The sequence below is a fragment of the Mus pahari genome, unplaced genomic scaffold, assembly GCF_900095145.1.
Source record: "Mus pahari unplaced genomic scaffold, PAHARI_EIJ_v1.1 scaffold_11153_1, whole genome shotgun sequence".
NCBI lineage: Eukaryota > Metazoa > Chordata > Mammalia > Rodentia > Muridae > Mus > Mus pahari.
In genome coordinates this window covers 2,977-19,521 of record NW_018392303.1, presented here as the reverse complement: position 1 = coordinate 19,521, position 16,545 = coordinate 2,977, and the positions used below count along the sequence as shown (strand labels likewise).

The 16,545-nt window shown below is 42.3% G+C and overlaps 1 protein-coding gene across 2 annotated transcripts; it reads right to left on the bottom strand.

Moving 5' to 3' along the window:
• Positions 1-14,454: 14,454 nt before the first annotated feature.
• LOC110314925 (secretoglobin family 2B member 20-like) lies at positions 14,455-16,233 on the bottom strand. 2 transcript variants are annotated; one of them, XM_021189113.1, is made up of 3 exons: positions 16,173-16,233; positions 15,527-15,708; positions 14,455-14,550 (listed from the first exon to the last, which is right to left on the bottom strand). In XM_021189113.1, the coding sequence occupies exons 1-3, from the start codon at positions 16,231-16,233 to the stop codon at positions 14,455-14,457; spliced, it is 339 nt and encodes a 112-aa protein (XP_021044772.1). The 2 variants fall into 2 exon arrangements, with proteins under 2 accessions (XP_021044772.1, XP_021044773.1); XM_021189114.1 differs by having other exon boundaries at positions 14,455-14,547; positions 15,602-15,708.
• Positions 16,234-16,545: the final 312 nt, after the last annotated feature.

The window sequence follows — 16,545 nt, the reverse complement described above, 5'->3', positions numbered from 1 at the left end:
CTTCTGCCTGAACCTGGCAGAGGGCAACAAGGACCCCAGAGGACTCTCCACACCATAGGACCCCTGGCACATCCAGGACCTTGGAATCATGGGAGTCCGGAAGTGGATTGGAGCTCCAGACTTCTGGACACCTGCCCTTCAAGAGGAGAGCTTGCCTGCAGAGAGTGCTCTGATCACTGGGACTCAGGTGAGAGTTGGACTCCCAGGAGTGCTGACAGAGGCTAACAGAAACACAGGAGGAATAAGTTCCAGCCAGAGATTACAAGATGGCAAATGGCAAGTATAAGACTATTACTAACAGGAACCAAGACATCATCAGAACCTAGTATGCCCACCACAGCGATTCTTGGATACTCCAACACACCTGAAAAGCATGACTCAGATTTAAAATCATATCTCAAGATGGTGGTAGAGGATTTTAAGAAGGGCATTAATAACTCAAAGAAATACAGGAGACTACTGTGAAACAGGTGGAAGCCCTAAAAGAATTACAGGAAAACACTGCTAAACTAGTAGAAGCACTTAAAGAGGAAGCACAAAAATCCCTTAAAGAATTACAGGAAAACACAAACAAACAGGTAATTGAATTGAACCAAACCATCCAAGATCTAAAATTGGAATAGAAACAATAAAGAAAACCCAAATTGTGAGGCTATGCCAGTGCCTGGCAAACACAGAAGTGGATGCTCACAGNCAGCTATTGGATGGAACACAGGGNCCCCAATGGAGGAGCTAGAGAAAGTACCCAAGGAGCTGAAGGGGCCTGCAACCCTGTAGGTGGAACAACAATATGAACTAACCAGTACCCACTGAGCTTGAGTCTCTAGCTGCATATGTAGCAGAAGATGGCCTAATCGGCCATCACTGGGAAGAGAGGCCCCGTGGTCTTGCAAACTTTTATTGTCCCAGCACAAGGGAATGCCTGGGCCAAGTTGTGGGAGTAGGTAGGTAGGGGAGCAGGGGCAGGGGTGTATAGGGCACTTTCGGGATAGCATTTGAAATGTAAATAAAGAAAATAATAATAAAAATTAATAAAAAAGAAAACCCAAAGAGAGACAACTCTTGATATAGAAATCCTAGGAAAGAAACCAGGAACTATATATGTGAGCATCAGCAACAGAATACAAAAGATGGAAGAGAGAATCTCAGATGCAGAAGATTCCATAGGAAGCATGGGCACAATAATGAAAGAAAATGCAAAATGCAAAAAGATCCTAACTCAAAACATCCAGGAAATCCAGGATACAATGAGACGACCAAATCTACAGATTACAGGAGTAGATGAGAATGAAGATTTTCAACTAAAAATGCCAGCAAATATCTTCAACAAAATTATAGAAGAAAACTTCCCTAACCTAAAGAAAGAGATGCCCATGAACATACAAGAAGCCTAGAGAACTTCAAATAGACTGGACCAGAAAAGAAATCCCTCCCAACACATAATAATCAGAATAACAAATGCACTAAATAAAGATAGAATATTAAAAGCAGTAAGGGAAAAATGTCAAATAACATACAAAGGCAGGTCTAGTAGAGTTACACTAGACTTCTCACCACAGAGTATGAAAGCCAGAAGATCCTGGACACATGTTATACAGACCTGAATAGAATACAAATGCAAGCCCAGGCTACTATACACAGAAAAACTCTCAATTACCATAGATGTGGAGAAAGAAGAACACTTCTCCATTACCAGTGGGATTGCAAGCTTGTACAACCAGTCTAGAAGTCATTCTGATGTGTCCTCAGAAAACTGGACATTGTACTACCAGAGGATTCAGCAATACCTCTCCTGGGTATATACCCAGAAGATGTTCCAACACGTAATAGGAACACATGCTCTACTGTGTTCATAGCAGCCTTATTTATAATAGCCAGAAGCTGGAAAGAACCCATATGTCCCTCAACAGAGGAATTGATACAGAAAATGTGGTACATTTACACAGTGGAGTACTACTCAGCTATTAAAAACAGTGAATTTTAGAAATTCCTAGGCAAATGGATGGATCTCGAAGGTATTATCCTGAGGGAGTTAACCTAATCACAAAAGAACTCATATGATATGCATCCACTAATATGTGGATATTAGCTTAGAAAGATGGAATATCAAAGATACAATTTGCAAAACACATTAAAATCAAGAAGAAGTAAGACCAAAATGTGGATGCTTTGTCCCTCCTTAGAATAGGGAACATAATACCCATGGAAGGAGTTACAGAGGCAAAGTTTGGAGCTGAGACCAAAGAATGAATCATCCAGAGACTGGCCCATCTGGGTATCCATCCCATAATAAGCCACCAAATGAAGACCCTTTTGCATATGCAAGCAAAATTTTGCTGAATGGACCTTGATATTGCTGTCTCTTGTTAGGCTATGCCAGAGACTGGCAAATACAGAAGTATATGTTCACAGTCATCTATTGGATGGAACACAGGGCTCCCAATGGAAGATCTAGAGAAAGTACCCTAGGAGCTGATGGGGTCTGCAACCCTATAGGTGGAACAACAATATGAACTAACCCATACCCTCAGAACTCATGTCTCTAGCTGCACATATTTCAGAAGATGGCCTAGTTGGCCATCATTGGGAAGAAAGGCAAACAACTTTTGAAACAAAGACATGATTGTCAGTCCTAGAACAAGCAGTATGGAGCCACTTATAGTTAAGGTTACAGGCAGGACATAGCCCAATTCGAAAGATACAGAGCTTTGTTTAATGATCAACATGAATGAACTTAGTTTGTCTTTACTATAAGATGGCTTTTAAGCATAAGATGGAGGCAGGCTAGTTCGCGATTATCTGTGATGCTATTCTCTTTCCTTCTCCTGTATCATATTGAGTTTTAACTTCCAATTGCTTGGTTTGGTTTAGGGTTTATTAATTTAATTCATTTTTACCCTATTTATTTACTTAGGGAGGACATTGCTCTTTGCTGGCTCTCAACAGAAACTCACTATGATTTGTCTTGTGCTCTAGCAAGGGCATGATTTTACCAGCTGCAAATAGTTTCTGTGAATGTTTGATATTTGGAATTCTGGGTACTCCAGAAGTTATATAAACAGTAGGACCATAAGAGTTGGGTGTTTGCTTGTTAGTTGCTGGCTGTTGTTGGTCATAGATTGTTGAGTAGTCATGCTCAAAGAAGAAACAAGAATAAAAATTCTATATCCTGATGATGGAGATCAAACTTGTCCCAAAGACTCAACAACCTTAATCAGCAGAAAGTAGTCAAATGATAATATCATCCACTTTGCAACCTCTGGATTAATTCATGGATCTCTTTTTTTCCTGTCTACTGTTAGGAATTTGAAAGGGTACAAGGAAAGAGGTGGAGAAGGGTGGAAGAAAGAACACACAATGAAGGAAAAAGACAGCTATACTCTGTAGTCTGCAATTGTCGCAAACATGCTTACAATTCAAAGTCTCTTCTGAGATTCATGCAATTTCTTAACTGTAATTCCATGTAAAATAAGGATAAAAGGTAAATCACATACTTCCCACAAATGTGTCACAGGATAAATTTTACCATTCCAAAAGGAGCATAATAAGGAAATACTGGAACAAAGCCAAACAGAAAAGCAGCTGAGAAACTCCAAACTCTGCATTCTGATGTGTGATGTCAAAGCACTCTTCAGATTTCCAATTCCTTTCAGCTTTGTTGACTATATCACACTTCTTTTTCGTGGGCTGGTTCCACTCTCAGTTAACAGCTCTTCTCAACAGGTTTCCTACTGCTCTGGTATTGCCAACATCTTGGGATCTCCAAGGCAATCCAAGCTTTACCTTCATACCTTCATCCAAAGGCCTCTCTTGGTTTCCTTTCAAGGACATTGCTGACACACGCCTGACCTCAGAGGCTTCATTTAGGTGAAAATGTAGATCCTATAACTCCTTTCCTGACCCTGAAGACAGAACCACATGGCTGAAGCTGCTAAGGTCTGCTGTTTGTGGGCGCTGAAACATGACTCACTTGATCAATCACAACTTCACCAGTTTTTTGTTTTTGATAGTCTCCTTCACTGCATACGTTTGGCTTTTCTGGAACTTACTCTGTAGACCAGGCTGGACTTGAACCCTGAAATATTCCTGTGTTTTAAGGGTGTATGTCATCATGCTTTGCCCCAAGCATTTCTTATTTCCTTTTCACAAGTTGGAAGCTTAGCTGGTCACTACTCCCTTTATTTCATTTAATATCAGAACTTCCATAATGTGTTTACCTCCCTTAACACAAGATTTAGCTCCATTCCAATTCTTGTTGCCCCTTTTCTCCTTGTCCTGTACATTTTCTAATTTTCCTTACTTAGCTTGCTTATTTTTATTATAAAATTTCATAGAGTAAGCACTAATAACCACACAATAAATCAATTCTAGGCTGTTTTGAGATTTCCTTTGCCAAGAGAATTAATAAAGTCTTTTCTTTAGCCTCAAGCTGAATTTTTGGACAAGAGTGGAAAGCAGCCTCATTCTTCACCAAAATATCCTAAGGACCATCTGTAGGCTGCATGTACATATTCTCTGAAACCACTTGAAACAAGGCCCCACCTTTCAAATTACCCTCAGCACATCACTCTTCTGATTTCTTAGTAAGACAGTCCACCCATTAAGCCCTACTTCCCTAGTTCAAATTTCCAAAGTCCATATTCCCCCAAATAAAAGCATGGTACAGCAGTACCCCAGTCACTGCATCCAACTTTTATCTTAGTTATTTTTATTGCTGTGAAGAGACACCATGACCAAGGCAACTCTTATCGATGCCAACATTTAATTGGGGCTGGCTTACAATTTCCAGGTTCAGTTCATTGTCATCCTGGCAGGAAGCATGGCAGTGTGCAGGCAGACATATTGCTGGAGAAGAAGGTGAGAGGTCTGTTATGACCTGCAGGCAGCAGAAGGAGAGTGAGTATAACATGGGCATATCTTGAGTACATTTAAGATGTCAAATCCTGTCACCACAGTGACACACTTTCTTCAATAAGACCACTCCTACTCCAACAAGGCCAAACTTCATAATAGTGCCACTCACTATTGGTAAAGCTTTCAAACACATGTATCTTTTGGGGTCCATTCCTATTCAAACCACCACAAACTCCCACTGCACCTTTTAAATCATGGTTCAGTGTACATGCACATCTATAGCACATATGTAGCAGAGGGCATGAAGGACAGTGATGTGACTAGAGCCTGTGAAGTGCTGTCATCTTTAGCCAAAGTCACAGTAGGTGTGACAAGTAAGCAACTGTCTTGACTTGTTGTGACTTTAATTTATTAAATGCCAACTATTTTTTTCCAAACAGGGTTTCTCTGTGGAACCCTGGCTGTCCTGAAACTCACTCTGTAGACCAGGCTGGCCTCAAACTCAGAAATCCTCCTCCTTCTGCCTCCCAAATTCTGGGATTAAAGGCATGTGCCACCACTGCCCTGCCAATACCTCCTTTTGATGATGCTTTTCAAGTGCTTTAACCTCCTTTCTACCCATCTCAACAAGAGGTAGTAGAAAAGAAAGGATGCAGGGGAAGTAGACCTGTTTAAAAATGGTTCCTTGGAGAAAACCCCATATGTGTCGTCAGGAAATCAGAAGTCCAGTTCCCAGGTCAGCAGGAGCAACTCAATCCACTCACAAATACTTCATGGATATACCAGAAGTCCAGTTCAAAACTGTTGGTTTACTAGAGGCGGTGGCACCTACATAGCAGGAACAGTCAGGACTTCACCGAATCTACATGAGTGATCCATCAGTTAAGAACAGGTCCAACAGGAAAAGCAGGAGAAGTTCGCATCTGTGCCTCTCATATGTAAGTGAAGGTCAGCAAAGACATGAGACCAAGAATTTTATAGCTATGCAAGCAAGTCAGTCTCATTCCACAATCCATTGAGCCCTATTTATGCTCCATCCAAACTTCATGTGTCCTCCATGCATCTTTCCTTGTCAGGTATCTTGCCTCAGCATCTGAGTCTGACTTGGCTGTCATTAGTTTGCCAATCACGCTGAGTCTTAGGAAGCAGCAAGAAGCACAAGTACACGACCAGAAGTTTTGTGATGCCTTTCTCTATGTGGACCCCTAACAAATGGAGCTCAATTATAGAATATAAGGTAGCCCAACTTTTTAGATTTGGCCTATGCTGCTTGTATTATGTTCATTTGGTCCCAAAAACTTCACAAGAATCTCTGTCTCCACATGTAAGACACTGAGGGAACCTACCCCTAGTTGGTTTTGATTGGTAACTAAAGGCCAACCACACCACCAGAAATATTTTGGTGTGTTTCTCTAGGGATACCTGAAAAATTGAGCTCAACTACATTATGTAAGGCAGACCAATACATGTGTGTAGTCAGCAAAGATTCCTTCATCAAATGTCCTTTCATATGCTTGCTTTATCTGAACATCCTTTCACCTGTGTCTGCTTCAGTGAAAAGTTCCTTCATGAGACTGGTTTAGCCTTTCACCTGGGTTTGTTTCAGCACAACCTTCCTTCAGGTGTTTACCCAAGCATAACACCATCCAAAACAATTGACTTGCTAAAGAACCCTGAAGTTTCTACTTCAAATGGGGCTTGAAGTTTTAAAACGACTTGTGGCCCCAACCTTGCTTTACCATGAAAACCCCAAAGATACTGGAAAGTTCTCTGGAAGTATTACAACACAGTCAACCACTTTAATTCCCAAATCACCAAAGACAGGCTCTGTTCATGCCTTTCTTCTGTCCCATATCACATCTTCTCTTGCCATACTATACAACTACATGAACATGGACAGTACATGTATGTTCTTAGGGAAGGTAAGCCATGTAAAAAGAGAGTGAAATGAGAAATGGAAAAGGAAATGTGAAAATTGAAATGTGAAAGACCATGGAAAAAGAAATGTCAAAATTATACAGTTTGCTCAGTGTAAAAAGACACTGGTTACTAAGCCTAATGAATATAAAGGACTCTACTCCTTCTTGAAATGGCAAGACACTGTTTCAGCAGTAGCTGACCTAGTATTACTATAGCCTGGTTGCTGCACACGTGGAAGAGGAAAACTGAGTTGATTGTCTTGCTCTGTGTTCTTGGACTTGGACTGTCTCTGCCTCTGTCAGGGGTGAACTATCTGTGTGTTGATTAAATTGTCCTTGGAGACTGGCACTGACTGGGAGGTTCCTTTTCCCCTGGTCCAGTTCTGAGCCATGAACACTCCTACCATTTTAACCTGTTTCCTCTTTAGATCCTGTTTGGTACCCCAACTCCCTTGATATTTACTGGGCCCTCCCTGGAGGTATTCCAACTCACTGATAGGAACCTCTTCTTGAGGCTCCTTTCCCTTCAGTCAATAAAACATGAGAATTGGCCATACTGTCTACCTTAAATATTCCTGGGATTCCCAGACCCCTTACCACTTCCAGACTGGTGAATGGGTCTACACAAGGAGGCCTCAGCACAGTTGCCGGACCACTGGTAGAAGGGACCCTTCCTGGTGCTGCTAACCACTCCCACAGCCCTCAAGGTGGATGGTATTTCAGCTTGGGTGCACAATTCCCATGTGAAACCTGCAGATGTCCCACTACATGGGAACACTCACTGGATGGTACAGAAGAAGGATAGTCTGCTCAAGCTCAAGATCACTCGACCTTGATCATGAGCACCTGGTGGTAAATTTGTATTCTGGTTCCTTCACCCATCCTATGTGCACCTCTGCCAAACCTGTTACAGCCCTCACAGTCTCCATTCAGTCAGAGATGGGAGGGCTGGGGCACCCATTAGGACATCTGCTTTGCTCTTACAAAGGAAAAATATTTTAAAAGTCTGAAGGCAGCCATTGATTTAGATATAGAGGAAATAGAAACTTCCATCAGTCACCTTGTTAGTAACTCAGTTTGAGGGTCTAATTGAAGGTCAACCACTACATACCCATATTGGAAAATAAATCTCTTGCTTTTGCATCAATCTGAGGGTCTGTGTCTCACTTGGGGCCATCATGAAATAATTACCACTGATTAAGGGTCAGGGTCTTAAAGTAAACACTCACACAGACATACATACACATAATGTGGTTGACTTATTTGGGGAGACAGGGTTTCTCTGTGTCAGCTGTGTTCTGCAACTCACTCTGAATACAAGGGTGACCTCAACATTAAATATCTGCCTGCCTCTGCCTCCAAAGTGCAGGGTATAAAGGATTGCACCATCTCCACCTAGACAAACATATATTTAAAAATAATCTTTGGAAAATAAATAATGAAAATACATCAGGCAAACAAAAATAAATGTCAACTCAAAGTACAGACCTCAAGTGACCATGCCAGGATCAATGTACTATATGCAATGTTATCATGACCTCAATATAGAAAAGCTTTTGGCAGACAGTGCTGGTGCACACCCTTAATCCCAGCACCATTATGGAGAGGAAAGCATATCTCTGTGAGTTTGAGGCCATCAAGGTATAGGTGATATATTCTAAGACAGCCTGGGCAGCATAGAGAAACCTTGTCTCAATAAAGAAAAAAGGAAACTAAAAAAGATGCAGACTCAGTCCCTGCAGAACAGTTGTTTCTAGACATGACTGAGCAAAGAGGAGCATGGTGTCTTGGGATTAATTTCTGTCTAAGGATGTGACCAAGCCACCTCATACAGTCAAAGGGTTCTCCAGGGAGGTGGTGATGATTAAAAAGAAAAAAAGACAATTAGACAACATTTTATCATGCCTCCAGCCAATTCTGAGGTTGAAGTAAGTTTATATTTTCCCAGTCTGCTTTTACACCATTTTAATGACATGCAAATAATAAGAAAAGTTCTAGGTTAAGGAAAAAGCAAGGTAATAAACAAAGTCCCAAGATCACTGTTTCCAGGGGCTTAACAGGATGACCAACATATCTGAGACTACTTCCCTGTCCTGGCCCAATGTCAAATTAGTGCCACGTTTCCTGAAGTGGTCCTAAGAGCTCTCCACAAGGATGTCTTCTGTACTTCTTTTCAGATTGCTTTTTTTCCACATTAATTTTCAAACATATGAGGGACAAGCATTGTTACAAAAGAAAACAAAATTATTTTTCTTAGTTGGGTTTAAGTTAGTCAGTCTGCTAAGATGTTCTCTATTGGACTCTAAGAGGACACTGAGTTTGAGTTTCCTACTCATATAAAAGACACAAACATCGGGGAAACATTGAAACCAAACTCAAAACTTGGATGTGGCAGCTTCTTCCCTTGCACCACCACCTTCTCCCATGATCCTCTTCCTACCCAAAGCCAATGAAACCTAAACCCCACCTATGTCTCTTACGCTTAGATATTGTCTGTTGGCATCTTTATTTACCAATGAGAAATAACTTGGGGGAAGAATCACAGGTCTACATGCAGACTCCAGTTCTTGGGTGGGTGGGGAGTCTATCCTTAGCATTACAACAGACAGCAAGACAAAACCTCAAAAATTCCCCTTTTTATTCCAATAAATGGCTCCTTTCTAATAGATATAAACTGAATAGCATTATGACAATTATGCAACTCATAAGGTATGATATACACTTATAATGTCCAGTGCATTATATTTGGCAATTTAAATAAAGTGTTACCTCATCTATGCTAACTTAATGAGTTTAAAATTCGGTACCTTCTCAGCATTCCTTCCCCCTATTCCATGGGAGTACCCAAGCAGCATCCATTGTTCTACTGTGGGTGTCTGCATCTGTTGAGTCAGATGCTATTTGGAGCTTCTCAGAGGACAGCTGTACTAGACTTGTGTCTGCAAGCATCTTAGAATATCATTAATAGTGTGAGTAACGTATACTTGCCCATGGGATGGATCTCAAATTTGACAGGTTATTGGCTGGTGGTTCCCTCAGTCTCTGCTGCATCTCCACATCGCACCTATGTCTCTGTTTTAAAAGTGTCTTAGTTAGGGTCTTCCATCTGGAAACAGACACCATTGCCAAGGCCACTCCTATAAAGACAGCACTGAATTGGGGCTGCCTTACAGGTTCAGAGGTTCAGTCCATTATCATCAAAGTAGGACATGGCAGCTTCCAGGAAGACATGGTGCAGGAGTTGCTGAGAGTTCTACATCTTCATATAAAGGCTGTTAGCACAATACTGGCTTCCAGGCAGCTAGGATGAGGGTCTTAAAGCCCATACCCACAGTAATAATCCTACTCTAACAAGACCATACCTACTCCAACAGATCCATACCTACAAATAGTGCCACTCCCTGGGCCAAGCATATACAAACTATCAAAAAATCAGCCTCTTTATATATCAAAGAGCTCACACTGCAGGAGATTTTGAGCTACTGGCTCTCCCTCCTTTGATGGGAGAAGATTTACTTTGGAGTAAGACCTTGAAGTTAATGGAGTGTGTGACCTCTAGAGACAGCTTAATGCATGACAACAGAAATCACTGCCAAATGGCCTTTGTGATATAGCCATCACCCATATGTTGACTCATGCCTGGACATAAGTGTGGAGATATATGCTATGGGGGACAGATATGTGAGAGTGGTCATTAGCCATGTTGTTCTTGTAATCAGCATAAATCCCTTTCAAGAGATCTATCATTTCTAGTCCTTGTGACTGAAGCTTGCTCACTCCGGGCAGCTGGTGTGTTGCACACTTTCTTGTTGCACATTTTCAAGCCTAACACGTAGGAAGTCACATATAGTCCTTCAAGTATATCAGGTGTAGAATAAGCATATTACAGTTTGCTACAAATATATCCATACAATACATTTGATTAGTGTCTTAGTCAGGGTTTCTATTCCTGCACAAACGTCATGACCAAGAAGCAAGTTGGGGAGGAAAGGGTTTATTTGGCTTACATTTCCATACTGCTGTTGATCACCAAAGGATGCAGGACTGGAACTCAAGCGGGTCAGGGAGCAGGAGCTGATGCAGAAGCCATGGAGGGATGTTCTTTACTGGCTTGCTTCCCATGGCTTGCTCAGCCTGCTCTCTTATAGAACCAAGACTACCAGCCCAGAGATGGCACCACCCACAAGGGGCCCTCCCCCTTGATCACTAATTGAGAAAATGCCTTACAGCTGGATCTCATGGAGACATTTCCCCAACTGAGGCTCCTTTCTCTGTGATAACTCCAGCTGTGTCAAGTTGACACAAAGCTATCCAGTACAATTAGTAAAAATTGAGGGCAGCAAACCCAAGATGGCTGTTATGATAGCCCTGGGGCTAATTATATTTAATGTTAGTTCTGTTCTTCTGTGAGGGGTTGGGAACAAGGACTGAGTCAACACTCATGTGATTACCTGTATATCTGCTTCCCACCTTAATTTTAAAATAAAGGAGAGTTGATGATAGAGAAGATAAAGGGAAGGTGGAGCAGAAGATAGGGGAAAGAGAAAAGGGATAAAAAGGAAGAAGAAGAAGGTGCAGAGGAGGAGGAAGAAGAAGAAAAGCAGAGCAGAAGCACATGGCCTGGAGAAATTGCAAGTTCTAAGGTGTCTCATAGATTTAGAAGTTGGCAGTGTTGTATTATGTCTGCCAAATATAGGCACACAGCATGTATCCATTTTAATTGTGTTGTGTTTTTTTGCCTGGGCATACTTTGGATAGAAATTTACTACAACTGAAAGCTCTTAGTACTGTGCTGTGGGAGATGAGGGCACACAGGTAGTCCCCAGCCTTCTCTAGTTATTTCTTTGTAGGAAAATATTCAAATGTTTCTGGCTACACAGGCTTTAGGGTGGAGAAAGAAGAAAGAGATGATAGTCCCATGACCTGGAACTCAAAGTCATTCATCACCGTTCATGATGCTTTGCTCTGGTCAAAGTAGGAATCTCTTCCAAAGACCAGGACCAGTAGGCATTGGCCAAACTCTGGATTTATAATAGAAGAAATCAGATTTTTTTGTGATGGTTTTAAAAATAATTTCCTTTGTACTGAACCATTTCTTTTATTAAAGCTTGGTTGAAGCAGAATTTCTGTGCCCTCTACTGTGCATAAATTATAAAATGTGAGAGACTTGTTGAGATTGGTGGTGGTGGTTTTGTATTGTGAGTCAGGGTGACTATGTGTAGTCCTGGCTGCCCTGGAAGTCTCTCTGTTGACCAGGCTGGACTCTAACTCAGAGATATTTCTTTTTCTGCCTCCCAAGTGCTGCAATTAAAGACCTGCTCCACCACTGACTGGCATGGTAGTTGTTATTTAACACATAAATTCAAGAAATTACTGTAGTCATGATAATGAACACCTTCAACACTCCTACCTAATGTGATTCCTTATAGTCACCCCTTTCTTAACTGCCCATGAGGGTGTTCATTGATTTGTTTCCCCCCTCACAAAATCTTGTAAAGATCATTGATTCATGTACAGCCATGATGATTTTCCATTAAAATAAGTGTGGGATTGTGTGTTATAAGGCAGTTTCTTCTGTGTCATTAGTCCAAGGACTTTTAGCTACTTTCCGGTTGGGACTACTGTAAATCAAGCTGCTCTGTACATCCATTCACCTGCTCCTCTCTTCTGTGTGTCAGTATTCATGCAACAAAGGCCTGCATGTCTCACTTCTACATGTGTGACTATACCTTCTAGATATGATGGAATGAGAAAGTCAACAACGAAGGAACTTACCATCTACATGTATCACATGAAGGCACACATGTCATGCCACACAGAGCTTTGTCAGTCAGACCATTGTTAAGTGGGAGACAGAAAAACATGAGGAAGAAGCCTCACCCATTTCTTGGGGATTCCTTGGGCACAGGAAACAGTTTTTGGATTTACTGGTTTGAATAATCTCAACAGGTTTCAGATTCAGGATCATGCCTGGTCCTGTGATGGTATTCTGGAAAAATATTGGATAGGGTGTTAAAAGGTGAAGATGTTCTGTTTTCTCAGAGTCATTGCTTTTCCTGTGAGAGCTTTGTCCCTAGGATGGCCATTTGGCCTTCCTCAGGACCAGCCAGCCTTCTTTAGGAAGCCCTAGGTGTTGTGATGTCACATCAGGAAACAGATGAACAGAGCAATGGCTCCATGCTTGTCAGTCTTACACACTGACCAATGTGTCATATTTGTTGACTTTCAGTCCCTCAGCCTGCTCACCAGCATTTGCTCTGTTCAATGAGTGTTCTCAATTTTTGCCACTGATATACAGAATAAGAGGTGTGTTACTACGTTGTATGTCCATTTTAACAAATGGAGTTCATCATTTTAATTTGCACAGCTTTCCAGTCCTCTCTCCCTTTTACTTGTTGGGTTGCTATTTTGTGTTTGAGTGTATAAGGGAGACCGGGCATGCACATACCACAGCATGCATGTGGAGACTGGAGGACAATCCTCAGTCATTGTTTAGTCCTGGACTCTCACTCTGATATTGTAGAATGCCAGGGTAGATGGTCTACAAGCTTGTGGGAATTTACCTGAGCCCTCTGATCTCTCAACAGGAGCACTAAGACTCTAGACACATGCTAACAAGTCTGGCTTTACACAGGTTCTGGGAGTCAAACTCAGGTTCTAACCCACTGAAGCACTCTACTCATTTAACCTTCTTCCCAGCCCTTCACTTTTTCCTCATCTTGGATATTGACTCCTATCTCTTTTCCTATTGAAGTTTTTTATTTATGTTTTAAGTTTTGGGTTTCTTTTAAATATTTATTTATTTATTTTTGTTATGAATATGAGTACACTATTGCTGTCTTCAGACACACCGGATGAGGGTCACAGATGGTTTTGATCTACCATGTGGTTGCTGGAAATTGAACTTGGAACCTCTGGAAGAGCAGTCAGCATTCTTCACTGCTGAGCCATCTCTTCAGCCCCTTGGTTTTGTTTCTGAAGTAGGGTCTCAGAGTGTAACCATCACTGTCTTAGAAACTGCTGTATTAGCCAGGGTGTGACAAGTGGTAACTGTCATTATCAGACCAAGAGAATCTGAGAAGCATACCCATGTGATCCCTGCATTACTCTCCTGTTATAACTGGACACACGGAGCCCATAGTCTTGTGATAAAGCCCAGAGACAACACATGAGGTAAGTGTTTCTTCACCTCTTTTCTATCCTGACAACCTGGTGAATCCTGTGGATACTTACAGACTATTTCCCCCAGACAACCCCAGTCTCCAGAGTCTCATACCACTCCAGTAAACTGAGAGTGATGGCTCATATCTATAATTCCAGCACTCAGGATGAAGAGACACATGGATCTCTGTGAGTTCCAGGCCAGCCTGGACTACACAGCAACAAAAAAGGAGACTAGAAAGGCTTTCCCATGATCACCTGGTTAGTCAGGAGCTGTCACCCTGCTCTCAGTGACCACACAAGTCATTTCTCTCACTCTCTCCTGGATCCTCTGAAGACCTTGTTCAGCACAGACACATGTCATAGATCAGAGCTGCAAGCCTTTATTAGAATCCGTCTAAGAGACTGAATGATGAAGGAACAGGATCAGGAATCCCGTTTCAGGAAAGAGGACAGATCATCAAGATGGCACTTGGATCAGACATGTTGCAAAGATGTGTTGCCTAAAACACATTAGCATCTATTCCTCTAATAACTTGGAAAGAAGGTCTGATATGGTCCTTATGTCTTCACTACTATGCAATGCCTGACATTCTGGGCTGACAAGCATGGCCTCCTGGAAAACAAAAAGGTAGAGAGGGACAGAGTTGGCTACAGGGACCGTGAAGGACTTCAGCAGGGTTCCCCAACCACCCACAAAGAGACTGTTCCTCATCCACCTGAAGGAAAATCCCATGCAGTGATTCAGGTCTCCAGCAACAGATTTTGCCTCAAGTGAACTGGAGGCCACCCACAGCCTTCAGGTGGAAGCCTGAAAACCACCATAGCTAGGCAAAGAAGGGGAGAAGGTTCTGGAACGCATGATGAGGGCTATGTCTAGAGAAGGACAAGATAGCTGAGTATGTGTTTGGTGATGTCTCCCATATCTTAGCCCATCTCTCCAGGCACATTGGCTGTGTGGCCATGTGGACTTGTTAGAGGAAAATTGCTTTTGCATTGCACTGTGGTTTTTTAAGACCTGATACTCAAGTAAATCACTTTGGGAAATAGGGTGAGAGCTGCACTGTTCAAAATATTCATCTCTGCAATCCAGTTATGCTTGAGACAACAGATGACAGGACATAATTCTGGTGAGCAACTATAGGCACTCCCTGGGGTGGGTGGCATTTCAGACATGGTAGGCGATTTTGGTATAGCTCAAATGATGCCAGCAGAAATGGAATTCATCGAAGGCAGGGAAATAATACACTCAACAGAGGTTCCAAAAAGGCACTGGCCAATAGACAGAAATTTCAAGCATCTGAGAGTAGAGCTGGGGTTACCAAACCTGTGCAGAGGCCATCCCAAGGACTCCCCACTTCCTACTATGGGTGAGAATGCCATGTTGACCCAGCATGTGGGAGTTAATTGTAGGATCGTGCAAGGAACAGGCTGGCTGTGGACATGGCATGCTGCTTTACATGTCTAAGGTGGGCAAGGGTTTCAGTTCTCAGTTGCAGGTCACCTGACATGTAGTAATAGTTGCATTTATCACTTGTACACAGCCTTAAACCAATTTTTGCATGTGTGAGTAGAGGTAGGTAGAAAATTACCATTATTTTGGGTTCCAGAAATATGGTTCTTAATCCTCCCTCTTTGTAGCAGTCCTGGAATTTTTCAAAGGTCACCTTTTCCCCTGCAGTAACATAGTATGCCTGAATTTTTTTATACAACCATGACCTTTTTCCAGAGACAACACTTGAATAGCCCTTGAAGAAAGGAACACGTGCTTCTGCTGCCAACACAGACAGACAAACACCATTAAAAGACAATGGTATGGTCAAAGCAGAGGCTCAAAGTTCTTTGATGCATCTACAAATGCCTTCACTGATCTTTCTCATAGTCAAACCCTCCCAAAGGCTTCAGCCTCCCAGATACAACATGGTTTACATGAGATACACAGTTCTAGCAGAAAAACATACATGAGTAGACAGGCCTTGATATCTGACCTTCACATAAGCCCAACACTTGCTCTGCTTCAACTGTACATCTAAGATCCCTTCATCATGAGTATCATCACCAGCACACCTCTGTCTCCATGTCCCACAAACCCAACACTTCTAACTCAGATCAGAAAGCATCAATTGTCTTCTGCAGCTCTTTGCCATTGCCCTCCTGAGGACACCTAGGTCTGTCTCAGGGCCCCACTTAGTTATCTCTATGGGACTGAGGTGGGGTGAATGAGGGTACCACTCTCACTTGTCTGGAAGCTCAGGTCTCCAGTCACCAGCAAGGCCAGCAGAAGAAGTGTCTCCTTCATGGTGAAGAGTGCTAAATGCTCCTCACAGAGTAGTTCCTCTCCTTTATAAACCATTATAGCTCTGAGCCCAGCCACCCCCACCCCAAGCCTGCCTCTATGGGTTCCAAATACCTTTTGGGCAAGAACCTAGCACCCGTGGAACCCCTTCCAACTTGCATAGAGGCAGGAGCATGGGGATCCCTCCCACTCAGAAGAACAAACAGCCTGAGACAGCCTAATGTCATTAGTTTCTGGATAGAAGTTATTTGTACCTTTGCCAAAGAGGTGTTAGAGCTGACCTTTGCAAGCAGCCCAAGTGCTGAACCTAATGCC

What these genes read in the sequence shown, in the direction of transcription:
- LOC110314925 (XM_021189113.1), bottom strand. Translation starts at nt 16,233, where the DNA reads ATGAAGGAGACACTTCTTCTGCTGGCCTTGCTGGTGACTGGAGACCTG. An exon ending in AGACCTGAGCTTCCAGACAA is followed by an intron (nt 15,709 to 16,172) that starts GTGAGAGTGGTA and finishes CTGTGTTGGCAG; the next exon opens with CAGAAGCACGTGTTCCTTTC. An exon ending in TTCTGGAACCCAAAATAATG is followed by an intron (nt 14,551 to 15,526) that starts GTAATTTTCTAC and finishes TTTGTTTTCCAG; the next exon opens with GAGGCCATGCTTGTCAGCCC.